This window comes from Notamacropus eugenii, chromosome 2 (assembly GCF_028372415.1).
Source record: "Notamacropus eugenii isolate mMacEug1 chromosome 2, mMacEug1.pri_v2, whole genome shotgun sequence".
Taxonomy (NCBI): domain Eukaryota; kingdom Metazoa; phylum Chordata; class Mammalia; order Diprotodontia; family Macropodidae; genus Notamacropus; species Notamacropus eugenii.
The window spans coordinates 162500242-162513727 of record NC_092873.1 but is presented as its reverse complement, the minus strand read 5'-3'; the positions used below and the strand labels follow the sequence as shown (position 1 = coordinate 162513727).

Genomic DNA, 13486 nt, shown 5'->3' with positions numbered 1-13486 from the left:
GGATAAAAACTTAGTCTTCCTGAACTTGATATTGCTTTTTATTATTTTTTAAAAAAATATTAGTTGATTATATTTCTATGCAGTAGATCAGAATGTTCAAAATAAAAATAATTCCTGAAAATAAAAAATCCAAGTTCTCATGAATTTTTATTTCCTGAAAGTTTATTCAAAAGAAATTTGTCTTTAATAATAGGAATAAAAAGCAATGAATACCATTGTTGGCTAACATATAAACAAGTCAGCTATCTAATTCAGTTTAACAGATATTTATTAATTTCTTACTTTGTCTATAGCCTTTTAAATATCAATATTCTTCTGGTGATATATGAGTTTGAGTCATAAAACATTATAGTGATTGAAGACTTTAAGGCTCATCAAATGTGCTGTTTGTGAATAGAGTTATTTTGATTTACATATCTTTTATTAGTGATTTGGAACATTCTTTCTCATTGTTGCTAATAGTTTATAATTCTTTTGTTAATGGTTTGTTCATATCGTTTGGCCACTTACCTGTTAGGGAATGCTGTTTGATCTTATGTATTTCTGTTAGCTGCTTACATGTGGGTTATCAGACCCTTATTATTTGTTACATGGATTCTCCCCTTTTTCTTGTCCATCCCCCCGCCCCATTAACCCAGTAGTGTTAATTTTGTTCGTTAAAATTTCATTTAATCAAAATTATTTTATCATTTTTTTATCCCTAGTGTAAGAATTCACTCTTTAGTTACTGCTGTGAAATTTACTTTATCATCTAATTTTTATACCTTATCTTTGACCATTTAAGTCTGTGACTACTAACATTCAAGTGATAATGATCATTTTCTATGTGATAATGCCATTTCTATTTCTTTCCAAAATATTTTCAAGCTCTCTTAAAGTTGATTTCTCAGTCATTTACAATTATTGCCTTTAATGTAGATTTCCTCTGTGTATAGATGTTTTTGGTTTTGTTATTTTATGTATATTTGTTATGTATATCACTTGTTCATATTGTACATCAGGCACTGATGTGATGGTTTCACTATTATCTACTAAAAGACTAAACCATTGTAACATCCTTGGTGATTGTTTCATTAACATTTTCAATTTAACATATTTGTTTTTTTGATAGTTTTTAAAAATCATTTTTGATAATTATTCTGGTAACATATTTGAAAACATTGAAATTTAAGTCATTTTATTTGATTCTCTTTGTCAGGCTCAGTCAGTTGGAAATTGTGATTTCAACACTAGATTGCAGTGTATTGAAAAAGAAATAATAAATCCACGGCATGAAAAAATGAAGAATGGACTCATTGACAAAACACAAGAACCATTTAGTGTTAGGCACAAGCCATTTTTTGACATCTCTACTTCAAGAAAGGTAAATGTGATTGTGAGATTTTAAAATCTTTTGTTTTATTGATTAGCATACCAGAAATATGAGGCAGGATTCTCTTTTCCATTACATTGATTAATCAATTTGAAAGGAGCTAGAATTGACCTGAAAAGGCAAGTATATCTTACTAGTGGGTTTTTTTAAAAATGTGCTCCTTAGTCTTTCTGGAAAACTGCTTTCTTTATTTCAAAGCCCTTTCCTCTGTCATTTCTCACATTATAAGAGAGTATTCATGCTGGAGAAAACTGATAGTATAATTTTTTTTTATTAGGTCATTCCTGTGCTCAAGAGCCTATAGTTTTTGCATATTCTATCATTCTGAACCTATCCTTTAGGAATCTACTTCAGTTATCTCCTTGTTTATTATACTGTTTAATGTTATTTTAGGACCCTTTTTTGAAGTCGAAGTAATCAGTTTGCTGTATTTTTCACAAAGTTTTGTTTTTCCTTCATTTGTGTTTTGATCAACAATATACTATATAGCTATACTATCATTTTCTCCATTCACTCCACTAACCATTTCCCTTCTAGATGCACCTAAAAACTAACTTCTCTAGGAAGCAATTAATGAATGAATCTCACCTAATATTTGTTTCTTAACTTGACCTCTTTAGTACTTTTGTCACAACCCATTTAGAACTACAGTCAGATTTTTATTTTTCGACAGATCTGTAATCTCATTTTGTGAGTAATTCCTCCTGTGGTCTAAATTGTAGCATATTTAATTCTCATCCTGGGATACGCAAAACCATATTATTTCATAAATTCTTCAGGGAGGGTTCATCCAGGATTTATGCTGTGCACTGGGCCTGCCCGTGGCCATGGCCTAGAAGCTTACCTCTCCTGTAAGCCACCCGCTATACCGGTCTTCCAGTGGTTCCGGCCCCCTCCTGTGGGGGAGGGGAATGACCAAACAGTACACCCGAGGAGGCTGCTTACTGCACTTTATTGCTTACCCCGGTCCTCCCGACCTTCCCGTGTTCCCCCTTATATACCCCGCCGTAGCTCCTCCCATGTTCCGCCCTGGAGGCAGAGCACAGCTCCGTAAGGGGCGTTCCCAGCACCCGAAGGCGGGTTCTCACCCCCGGGTGTCTCCGGGCTCACCAGGGGGCCACGGTCCAGAGCTCGGCCCTCTACAATGCTGGAGAGGATTTCCTCTCCCACTTCTAACATTATATAGGTAGCGTGTAACACAGAGGCCATCCTTCTCTATCCCTTCCTCTCACGTGACTAACTAACCTCCTTGTTTGGATAATTTCTGCTCACATACATTTTTTATGCTTATTGTACAGTCTATAGTGGATAATTTATGGCAGCCTCTTTATAACCACTATATGTTTCTCCATTGCCTTTTGAATAACTTATAAATTTTGATTCGTTGAGAAGTATATATCATATAATTCTTAGCTATATAGCACCATTAGAAGAATATTGGTCTTAAAAAGAAGAATTTTTATTTTAGGGGTTACTAAAAGACCAATACAGTTTCCCAAATGCAATCTAGCTTACTTTCTTCCTCTTGTTTAATTTTGGGCTTAGCATATTGCCCATCTGAAATGTCTGTCTGAAATGTCTGTACCATTTGACCTGCATAATGATTTGGAAATCCAAGTATATTTCATAATTTTTACAGTAGACATTTTTAATCCACTTTTCTCCCATTAGGCTGTTTTGAGAGATTGTAAATCTTTGTTATTATTGTCTTGAGAAGATTAGTATGATTGTACAATTTGTATGGTTATTTGATGTAGATATGGAAGATACTGTATTTTAAGAGACTTTAAGGTAGTATTTTGCTTTTCGAAATCAAAATCTTTTTAGTAGTTGATAAAAGGTAAATATTATGGGGTTCATTCATTTAAGAAGCATTCTTAAACTCTTAGTACCCACGCAAGCGGCTTGAGAAACAAAATCAAAGTCAAAACAACCTCTCTCCTCAGCAGTTACATTCTGCTTAGGGGAGTGGGGAATAATACCTACACAGATAAGTAAATACAAAATATATATGAGTTCATTTCGCCTGAGTTGGGATGGAGCGCTAACAACTGGTGTGGGACCGTGCTAAATGCTTACAAATATTAACTCATTTATTCTTTATAATATTCCTGTGAAGTAGATATAATCATTATCTTCATTTTATAGTTGAAGAAAATGAGGCAGGTAGAGGATAAGTGACTTGCTCAGACACTAAGAAGTGTTTGAGGCTCTTTTTGAACTTAGGTTTTTCTGATTCCAGACCCAGTGCATTTATCTACTACACTACCTTGCTTGCATTTAGAATGACCTCTTGAGTGAATGAATGAATGATTAAAGTCACTTATTAAGTGCTTATTATGTGCAAAGCACCTGTAGCTAGGCTGTTCTTGCTTTCAAAGAGTTCATATTTTAGTAAGGGGGAACACATATAGCAAGTTTGAACTATAAGTTAAATAGATAAGTCCGATTGTCCTGAGGACACAATAGCAAAGGAGATAGTAATAAATCTTCTTTAATGGCATTTTAATGGATAAAATCATATTTGCTTTTTGATGTTGATACATTTAATAATGCCATGGACTTTAGAGGTAAGAATATTCTTTTCCAGATCTTCAGTAACTGTGGCTGCTGAAGAGCAAGAATTTGCAGCGACATTTGACAAGTCACATCTCTGCAAAGGTCATATCTCTGTACAGTGATGGAAGCTGTTGGACTTAACAATCTAGTGGCCGAGTTTGAGCTGTGAGGGAGTGGGGAGCTGCTACTGTTCCTGAGATTCTTGGATTTACTTGCCCATCAGTAGCAGTTGGTAGACAGTTGTGGTTAGTGGTTTAAGGAATGGTGGGTCCCTTCTCCAGTAGTTGTTCTTAACAACCACTCTGAGGGCCATCTTCAGCTCTGGGTCCTGGTGTGATCCCTATTACTATCTGAGGGGCAGTGGTCGTCAAGGTGGTGACAGTAGTTTAGACTGCGTGTCATATACTACCTCCTATCTGTCTCTCAGAATGCCTTGCTTCAGCTATGATAGCTTGTCTTCCTTTTTCGTGGCATGTAGGAAGTGACACTTTAGAAGAGCTTTGAAAGAAGCTACTGATTCTTACAGTTAAGTTAGAGAAGATAGAGCTTTCCAGTATTAGAGTATAGCCTGTGCAAAGGAATGGTGGTGGGAGATTGAATGTAGTTTGGCTAGATAGAGTACATGAAGAGAAGTAATGTGAAATCAGTCTAACAGGTTGGGTTGGAGTTAAGTTGTGAAAATCTTAAATGCCCGATAGTAGAACCGATATTTTGTCCTAGAAACAGTAGGGAGCTACTGTAGTTTCTTAAGTAGATAGTAGTAACATGATCAGACTTTTGTTTTAGGAACAGCAGTTTGGCTGTTGAATGGAGAAAGACTTCAGGCAGGAAAATTAGTAGGAGATTATTACAGTAGTCTAGATGAAAGGTAATGAAGATTTTGTATTCTCTGTACCATTCAGTTTGATGTATTATTTTAATAATGTGGTGTTTGTAAATACCATCATTTATAAAGTCTACTTATTCTCTCCTTGTATTTTCATCAATAATGTCCTTGATAAATATGTAGATCATTCTGCATATGGGCAGGAGCAGAAAAGAGACATACAGGTTGATTGTGGATTGTTCTCCATCACCTATTTTGAGTAGAAATAAAGTCCTTGATTTTTTCCCCTTATCTGTCCTTTTTTCAATTATCTTGATAACTGACCTTTCAGTACCCTTAAAATTGTGTTTCTCTCAATCACAGATGCCCACTGTACATTGGATGCAATCTGGTTTTTCTTCCAATCATTTTATTTGGTGTCATTTCTGCTTTTTTTCACGTAGCATAATGGGTACCATGATTTTAGAATTCTAGTATTTTGGTTCCCATTGTGAGTTATGAAATTAACTTGTTAGTAGAAATGCTGATCGATCTTGGGACTATATAGATTAATTGGGTCTCACACTAGACTTTCAGTAAACTGTATTTGTCTTCTTGTAATTTATCAACATCCTTGTCTGTAAAGTTTTGCAAAGGAATTTATAGAATTAATCAGTATTATCCTTGCTTGTGTTGATTCTCCACTTTTCAAGTGTCTCATGTATTTACCGACTTTATTCTAGGTTTTTACTGGCTAGGTTCTAGGTTGTTCCAGATCGAATCCTTGTTCTTTCATATATTCTTATGTTGTTTGTTGGCTTCGGTGCTTTCTACACTTATTTCATGTGGTGATTGCTTGATATTAATTAAACCTCTGAAAGAAATGGTCATATTCCATGTCATTGTATTATTTATCTGTGTTCACATTCCCCATTTTTCACTATCAGAAGCTCTTCTAAATAGGTCATGTTGGAACATCAAAATTTTCATGTCATATTTTTCCTGTTTTCTAATTTAGTGTTCATTTTTATTTTGTTCTAAGAAGTTGATAGTTTAACTACACAGAAACTATGCAGTTAAAATCTAATTTAATTTTTGTAATGTTTCTAATTGCTCACCATATTCAGGGTATTTTGATTGTTTTATTGGAAAGAAAGAATAGTTTACTCAGATGTATTTACTTTTCTTGAACACACTGAATACTTTAAAAAAATACATCTCTTGATTGCTGTTATGTTTCAAAGAGTCTGTTAAACTCTTATCTTTTCTTTAGTAATACTTGGAAGTTTTCTGTTTTATTAAACATCTTTTTCTTACCCTCTGTGATTATACTTAGTTTTGCAGGGTAAGTTATTGCTGGTTGTCAGCCTTTATGTTTTGCTTTTTGAATAATGATCTGTTGACATATGGTAAATTTTGTAAATCATGGTTCTTTTTTTTTTTTTGGTAGTCCCATCATGCATGAATTATCTCTTCTTGACCTGTTTTCCAGGTCATTTATTAGTGATTATGTGTGTCTTCCATTTTCTTTTGTTTTTCCAGTTTTTTGACTTTATTTTAGTGTTTTCTCTTGTGTCATGGCATGATTGACTTTTATTTCGTCCATTTTAATTTTCAGGGAGTTGCTTATTTTGGTAAGGTTTAGCATCTCCTGCACTTTTGTTTATTGTCGTCATTCTTTCCTCTAGAGGTCTCATTTCATTTGTAATATCTTTTTTATCTTTTGTTCCATGTATTATAGGAACATTTCTAAGTGTTCTGGCCAAACTATTATTTAATAAGTCTCTGCCTGTTGTTGTTGTTGTGGAGTTATACTTTTCTTCTGGGTTTGTGTCTTTAATGTTCCTGGCTTATTGTATAGAAGCACGTAGGAGGTGAAATGGATAGAGTGCTGAGTGTGGAATAAAGAAGACCTGAGTTCAGATGTGGCTTTAGACACTTAATAACTTTGTGATTCTGGAGAAGTCACTTACCTCAGTTTTCTATAAAATAGTGAGAACAATAGCACCTGTCTCTCAAAGTTGTTGTGAGGGTCAAGTAAGATAATATTTATAAAATGTTTACCACAGTGCCTGGCACATAGTAGGCATTATATGAATGTTCTCTCCTTCCCCTTGTCAGTATTTTGTTTATTCATGTATTTATTTTCCTGAAAAAGATGTGTAACAAAATAGATTATTACTGAAGAAAAGAAGAGTTGAAATATAACACAGCAATTTTTTACTTTCCCAGCTTTATGTCAGAGCTAGTTTCTTTTCACTCCTGCACTCCTAAATAGGATGTTGTACTCTTGTATTATTTGAGAGCCTGCTGCTGTGGGGTACTGGAAAGTTTCAGGCCCACCTGTCTCTTCCAGACATAGAGGTTTGCCTTTATTAAGACCCTCACATCAGGTCAGAATGCTACAAACTTTCGGATCCCACAGGATATTGTGCTGCCCTCCTTTTGTGAGCTTTAATGATTCCCTATTCCTAGAAGCAGCTCATCATCACTTCAGGATCCATGATCACAGCGCTGTACTCCTGGGTTGGCATTTTTGTGACTGGATTCCTTCTCTGGTGCTTACAGACTTCTGGATGTCTCTTTGTGTGGAGTTGTGGTGTCTGAAAGCTCTTACTCTAGGTTCTCCTTGGATCGTTGCTCAATATGAGGCTCTTTTTGAGTCCTTGCTGGCATGTCTGCTTATATCTACTACTGTTTACTTCACCATCTTAGGCAAAACCAAATCTGCTACTATCTGTGAGTATTTAGTGGGTGGATATACATAGGAAGTCTTCTTCCTCCCTAATCTTTTAAAATTACATTTGCCAGCCATTTGATAGTTATGTTCTTAGCAACTTTTTAAGGCATATTTTAAGGCTGCACAGGAATCTCTCATCTTTATATGTGACATAATAGTGAAGAAATCCAAACCCAAATCCCTGGTCAGATTTCACCGTCTCCAACTGTTCTCTTGCCCAGTCACTTTTTTGGTTTTACATATCTTGCCTTCTCTGGGTAGTAGTGAGGAAAACAATCTGTGCATCAGTGGTCCCATAATCTTTGGCAGTACAGTTTAGGTTTCTTCTGGAAATATTATTGGTGCTCATACAAAATCTCTACACTGGGAGGAAAAAACTGAAAGGAAGAGTTCCACTTTATTATATCTTTCCTGTTAGCAGTAGATTTGTATATTGGTTTCAGAAATCACAAGGAGTGATTGTTTACTTTAAATATGTATGTATACATATATTTGTATATATGTGTATGGGTATATGTATGTATAACATTGTTTTTATTTGGTTATGTTAAATTTAAAATGAAAAGTTAAAACATATTGTACTAAACTCTTTGCTTTTAACATTCTATCAGTTTTTATATCTCTCTTTTTGAATATAAAAAACATTTAAGTTGCTTTATAGTTTCCTGATTCCTTTTCAGTGTGATTACAGTGATATGGAAAGTAGTTCGCCTTATTGGGACATATATTTTCCCCTAATAAGGAGAAACGCAGTAGTGATTATTACATTTAGGGCATTGGGTATTCCATTGAACATAATTCCCTTGTAGAAGAGGAGGGGTTTGTTGCATAATGGTAGGTGGCCCCTTGGGTGGCATTACATTTTGTGTTTGTTTTTTTTAAGTTTACTTGCTGCGTTTTAAAACTATTCTTGTGGGGTTGGTGACCTTGCACAGCCGTCCCTCACTCAAATCAGAGTCAGCTGCAAGTCATGTCATCATCTTGATGTCATGGTCCTCTTCAATAAGAAAGGACAAACACAACAACACCAGCAACCTGTTTCTTCCTAATCCCCACCGTGCTTTTGTAACAAAGAGGTATATTTAAGCAAAACAAATTGATGCGTTGGTGGAGTATGAAAGCTAATTCTATACCTATAGTCTACTACCTTTATTCACAGAGGAATTCCATGCCTCTTGTTTTGCCCTAGAATTAAGGAAATGTATAGGAAGACTGTATATCAGTATATGCTATATTGTTAGATTAAAAATTCTGACTACATAAGTATATCTAGTTAATCATTGAAGAATCATTTCTTACCTTTCATTACATTTTTCAGCCTTTGCCTTGCTTATGGGAAAAAAAACACCCTTTTTTCTTCTTAAAATGAGAAAGAAGTATTAACTGACAATAGAGATTTCTTATTCACTTTTTTTTTTTAGAAAGGGAGACAATTCTGTATTTTCATTTTTTATGTTCATTCTTTATATAATTATTGAATGTCTGTTGGTAAGGCTAAAGAATATTATTCCCAGTCTTGAAGGCATTATGATCACTTATAAAATAATAGACCACACTGTTAGAGAAACATGATCAAGTATTGGAAAACAAATATCAATCACGTAGGAGCCTCTCTTTTGTTAATCATATCTGATAGTAAATACTGACAAATTAGAAAGCTATTTTTCTTTTAATGAGAAAGTGAGGCTAAATCCACACTTTCACAAAGAACTCTGAGTTGTGAGTCAGATCTCTAAGGATGTAAAATGTATAGTTTTTTGGAGAGAATGGGGGTAGCTCTAGACTACTGAGTGGAAAGTATCTTTAAAAAGGGAGGACCATGAAATGTGGAACTAAGATGAAAACAAGATGAATGTGGGGAGCAATAAGAAGACTGTTAACTGACAGAATCCTTGTGTTGGGGAGCAGTCAGCTAAATTCATTTTGAAAAACTTTCTCTTGTTACTATAGAACTCCTCTCAGGACTCTCATGTGAATATAATTTAGGTTTCATTCTCTGTAATTTTCTAGTTTAGCAATAATAAATCATTGGGAGGCTCTTCTGAATCAGTCAGTTCAGATTCTTTGTAGCATGGCCCTAAATATACTGTTTGGATTTGGAATTTTGCTTTGAGCAATTCATGTAATATTAATTTGTGTTTTTATTGATCTTTTGCTCCCCTTACCTTTTCCACTAAATTTTAAAGCGCTTGGAAATTTGATGTACTACAGTGGCATATTCACACAAACTTAACTGCCACCACTGTGCATGTGTCTATACATATATAATGTGCTATGAATTATATATGTGTGTATATACATATATGTATTCATAGATATGAGATTAGACATTAGCAGTGTGAGTGCAAAGAGAGAAAATTTTTTCTATTTGTTTAGTATGTTTTAAGTCAATTATAGGCAGGTGAAATTTGTATGACGTGATAGGCATATTGAGAGTATAATAAAGTACTTTATAATTTAATTGAATAAATACTTAATGAAAAGGATAATTATATAAAAGTATCAGTATAATAACAGAGATATTATATTAGGTATAAGGTAGTGTAGGACAGCAAGGTGGTGCAGTGGATAGAGTGCTGTGCTTGGAATCAGGAAGACTCATCTTCTTGAGTTCAAATCTGGTTTCATATTTACTAGCTGTGTGACCCTGGGCAAGTAAGTCACTTAACCCTGATTGCCTCAGTTTCCTTTTCTGTAAAATAAGCTAGAGAAAGAAATGCCAAACCATTCCAGTATCTTTGCCAAGAAAAGCCCAGAGAGGGTCATGAAGAGTCAGACATGACTGAAATGACTAACAGCAACAAACTTGTGTATGCTCAGGGGAGAACTATTTACTCACTTTGAATAACCTGGGATGCAGTACAACTGATTTGTATGTGGTTAATTCAGAATTATTAACCTTTGGATTAATGTAGTGCTATTTTAATACTTCAGCCTGACTTCTCTGCCCAGCATGATGCTAGTTAACACTTCACCCCTTTATAAATAGTATGGACTCAAAAATTGCACTCATTTTCATTTTAGTCCAGAAAGTATGGGATATAAATTTGTTGAAGATGTTCATGTAAAGCAGTCTAATGCCACATGGAAACATTTTTCCTGTATAGATCATTTGTCAAGAATACTTACAATATGACTTTTCTGCAAGATTTTAAATCACTTTCCCACTTTACTTTTGCTATCTGTCATTGTCTTAACATAGACTTAGGAAGGTTCAGAATACCAAAGGCCTGTTATGAATAAATATTTGGTGTGAGAAGGCAAAACATACTAGCTTTATTGAGGTGACACCTAAAATATGAATAGACAAGGAAGATGGACTCAGGACAGTCTGCTAGGGTCCTAAATGGAGTTTATTGCTCCACTTTAGCCTTAGAGGGAATGAGACACCCTTTGCCTAAACCAGCAAGGTCCATTAGGTTTTTGTAGGGTTCTTTTCTGAGTCTGTCAGGGCCAGATATGAGGGAAAGGGAAAGAGTCACCTAGACTTAGGGATTGGTAATATTTCATGCTAGTGGAAGGAGGGAAGAATCCTGGAGAATTGGCAGCTAGTTGATATTCAGAAGGCCACAAGGATGCCTTGGGCTTTTATAGCTGTATCTTACTCTCTCTCAGGAGTTTTTAATTACTGCCTTCCCTCTTTTCTTCATTTCATGGGGTAGAAAGTCTACTTATGCTGCTACATTTATACACTTGAGAAAACAGAAGCAGTTCTTCAGAACTGTGTAGTGAAAGAAATTGGACATGTCATAAATGAGCTCCCAGGACCATATGGATTCACAAGTGAATTCTGCCAAACCTTTCAAAAACAATTAATTTCAATACTATATAAACTCTTTGGAAAAATAGGCAAAGAAGGAGTCCTAATAAATTCTTTTCATGATGGTAGATATGGTTCTGATACCTAAACCAGGAAGAGCACAGAGAAAGAACACTAGAGACCAATTTTCCTAATGAATGCTGATGCAAAAATTTTAAATAAAATACAAAGAGATTACAGAAGTATATCACAAAGATCATACATTATGACTAGGTGGTATTTATATCAGGAATACAGAACTGGTTCAGTACTTAAAAAAACTGTTAGCATAATTGACCATGTCAATAACAAAAACAAAAAAAAAATCATATGATTATCTTAGTAGATGCAGAAAAAAGTTTTGACAAAATAAAATACTCATTCCTATTAAAAACACTGGAAAGCATAGGAATGAATGGAGCTTTTCTTAAAATGATAAACAGTAGATACCTAAAGTCAAGAGCAAGTATTATTTGTAATGGGGATAAAACTAATAGCCTTCCCAATAAGACCAGAAGTAAAGCAATGATTATCACCCCTGTTATTCAGCGTTGTACTAGAAGTGCTAATTATAGCAGTAAGAGGGGAAAAAAAGAAACTAGTAAGGACTTTAGCAAAATTGCAGGATATAAAATAAACACACATAAATCATCAGCATTTCTATATACTACCAATAAATCTCTGTAACAGGAGATAGAGAAATTCCATTTTAAATAACTGCATACCATCAACTGGGGAATGGCTGAACAAGCTGTGGTATCCAAATGCAGTGGAACACTGTTGTACTAAGAAATGATGAGCGGGCAGATTTCAGAAAGCCTGGAAAAACTTACACCGATGCTGAGTGAAGTGACCAGAATAAGAACACCATACACAGTAACATTAACACTGTTTATCATTTTCCTTTTTTGCCATATTAGCCAATTTGATAGGTATGAGGTTGTACCTCAGAGTTGTTTTAATTTTCATTTCTCTAATCATTAGTGATTTAGAGCATATAATTATAGATAGCTTTAATTTGTTCATCTGAAAATTGCCTGTTTGGAGGGTGGACAGGGAGAGCTCCTCTCAGAGTTTCCATTTAGAGAGGGCCCAGGTCAGCTTATCTCTTATTTTCTCACCCAACTGTGCTCCTTTGAACTTCTTCATCATGCTGCTCATACCAGCTACCTTTCCTTCCCATTTTTCAGATCCTTTTTGGTGTTGTCTTCCCCCATTACATTATAAACTGTTGGAGGGCAGGAACTATCTTTTTCATATTTGTATCCCCAGGATGTAGCACAATGCCTAGCACATAGTAGGCACTTAACACATTTTTTAATTACTCACTGAAAACAAAATATATTGATTAAAATAATTTTTAAAGATGGTATAGCTTGGACCAGTGAAGAGAAGTAGCTCACAGAAGCTACAATGTAGACTAATCAAATTTGAAAACTGGAAGAATATTTAAATTTCAAAAATATATAAGGAAAAGCTTTTTAACAGATTTCTCCAACAGTCAGAAGGACTACTTTGGGGATCAAGTTCCTCATCAATGGAAGTCCTCAAACTAAGGATAAATAGCCACAAGGAAATATTATAGAAAAGCATTGAGAATTATCCAAGATATAATTATCCAATTATACAAGAATAATCCATTCTTGTATCCATTTCTGTTTTATGGGTGAGTTCATCCTATTCAGATTTAGAGTTATAATTGTTAGTTGTATATTTTCCTTCATCCTATTTTCCTTCACTTTTTGTCCTTCTTCTCCTCTCTTTTTACCCTGTCCCTCCTCATATATATAATTTATTTCTCACATCTTCCTCCCTAATATCCACCCTTTCCAAGAACCCCTCCCTTATCTTCACCCTTTGCCTTCCTATTCCTTAATCTACCAATCTTTCTAAGAGTCCCTCCCTTATTACTTTGTTCTCTTATTTCTTAATCTGTGTTAATGTCCTTTTCTTTCCATTGCCCCTTCGACATTGACTATTCTTATCTTTTTCAGTCTCTTGGGTGATTTTGAATGATCTTCCTTTTTTGTTATAGTTTGTAATTCTTTTGAGAACTCTTTGTTCACATCTTTTGATCACTTATCCATTGGGAAATAGAGTGTATTGAGTGAATGCAGACTTGTCTCTCCCCTCCAACCTCCATATCTAGATTCACATCCCATCCAGTCTTTAGATTTTTCACCTGGCCGTGGTCAGTCCCAAACTATGCTA

At 34.8% G+C, this 13486-nt stretch overlaps 1 protein-coding gene across 6 annotated transcripts in view; it reads left to right on the top strand.

The window, feature by feature from the left end:
* The window catches only part of RNGTT (RNA guanylyltransferase and 5'-phosphatase), a 386087-nt gene that overhangs the window by 120645 nt on the left and 251956 nt on the right, over nt 1-13486 (top strand). For 5 of the 6 annotated variants that reach the window (XR_011974408.1, XM_072642804.1, XM_072642802.1 and 2 more), the window contains exon 11: nt 1199-1363. The exons of the other annotated variant lie outside the window; for it this stretch is intronic. Coding sequence is in view for 4 of the 5 variants with exons in the window: in XM_072642804.1 (XP_072498905.1) it covers nt 1199-1363 (165 nt within the window). In the remaining variant the exon portion in view is untranslated. The remainder of the gene's footprint in view (nt 1-1198; nt 1364-13486) is intronic. 6 annotated transcript variants of the gene reach the window in all.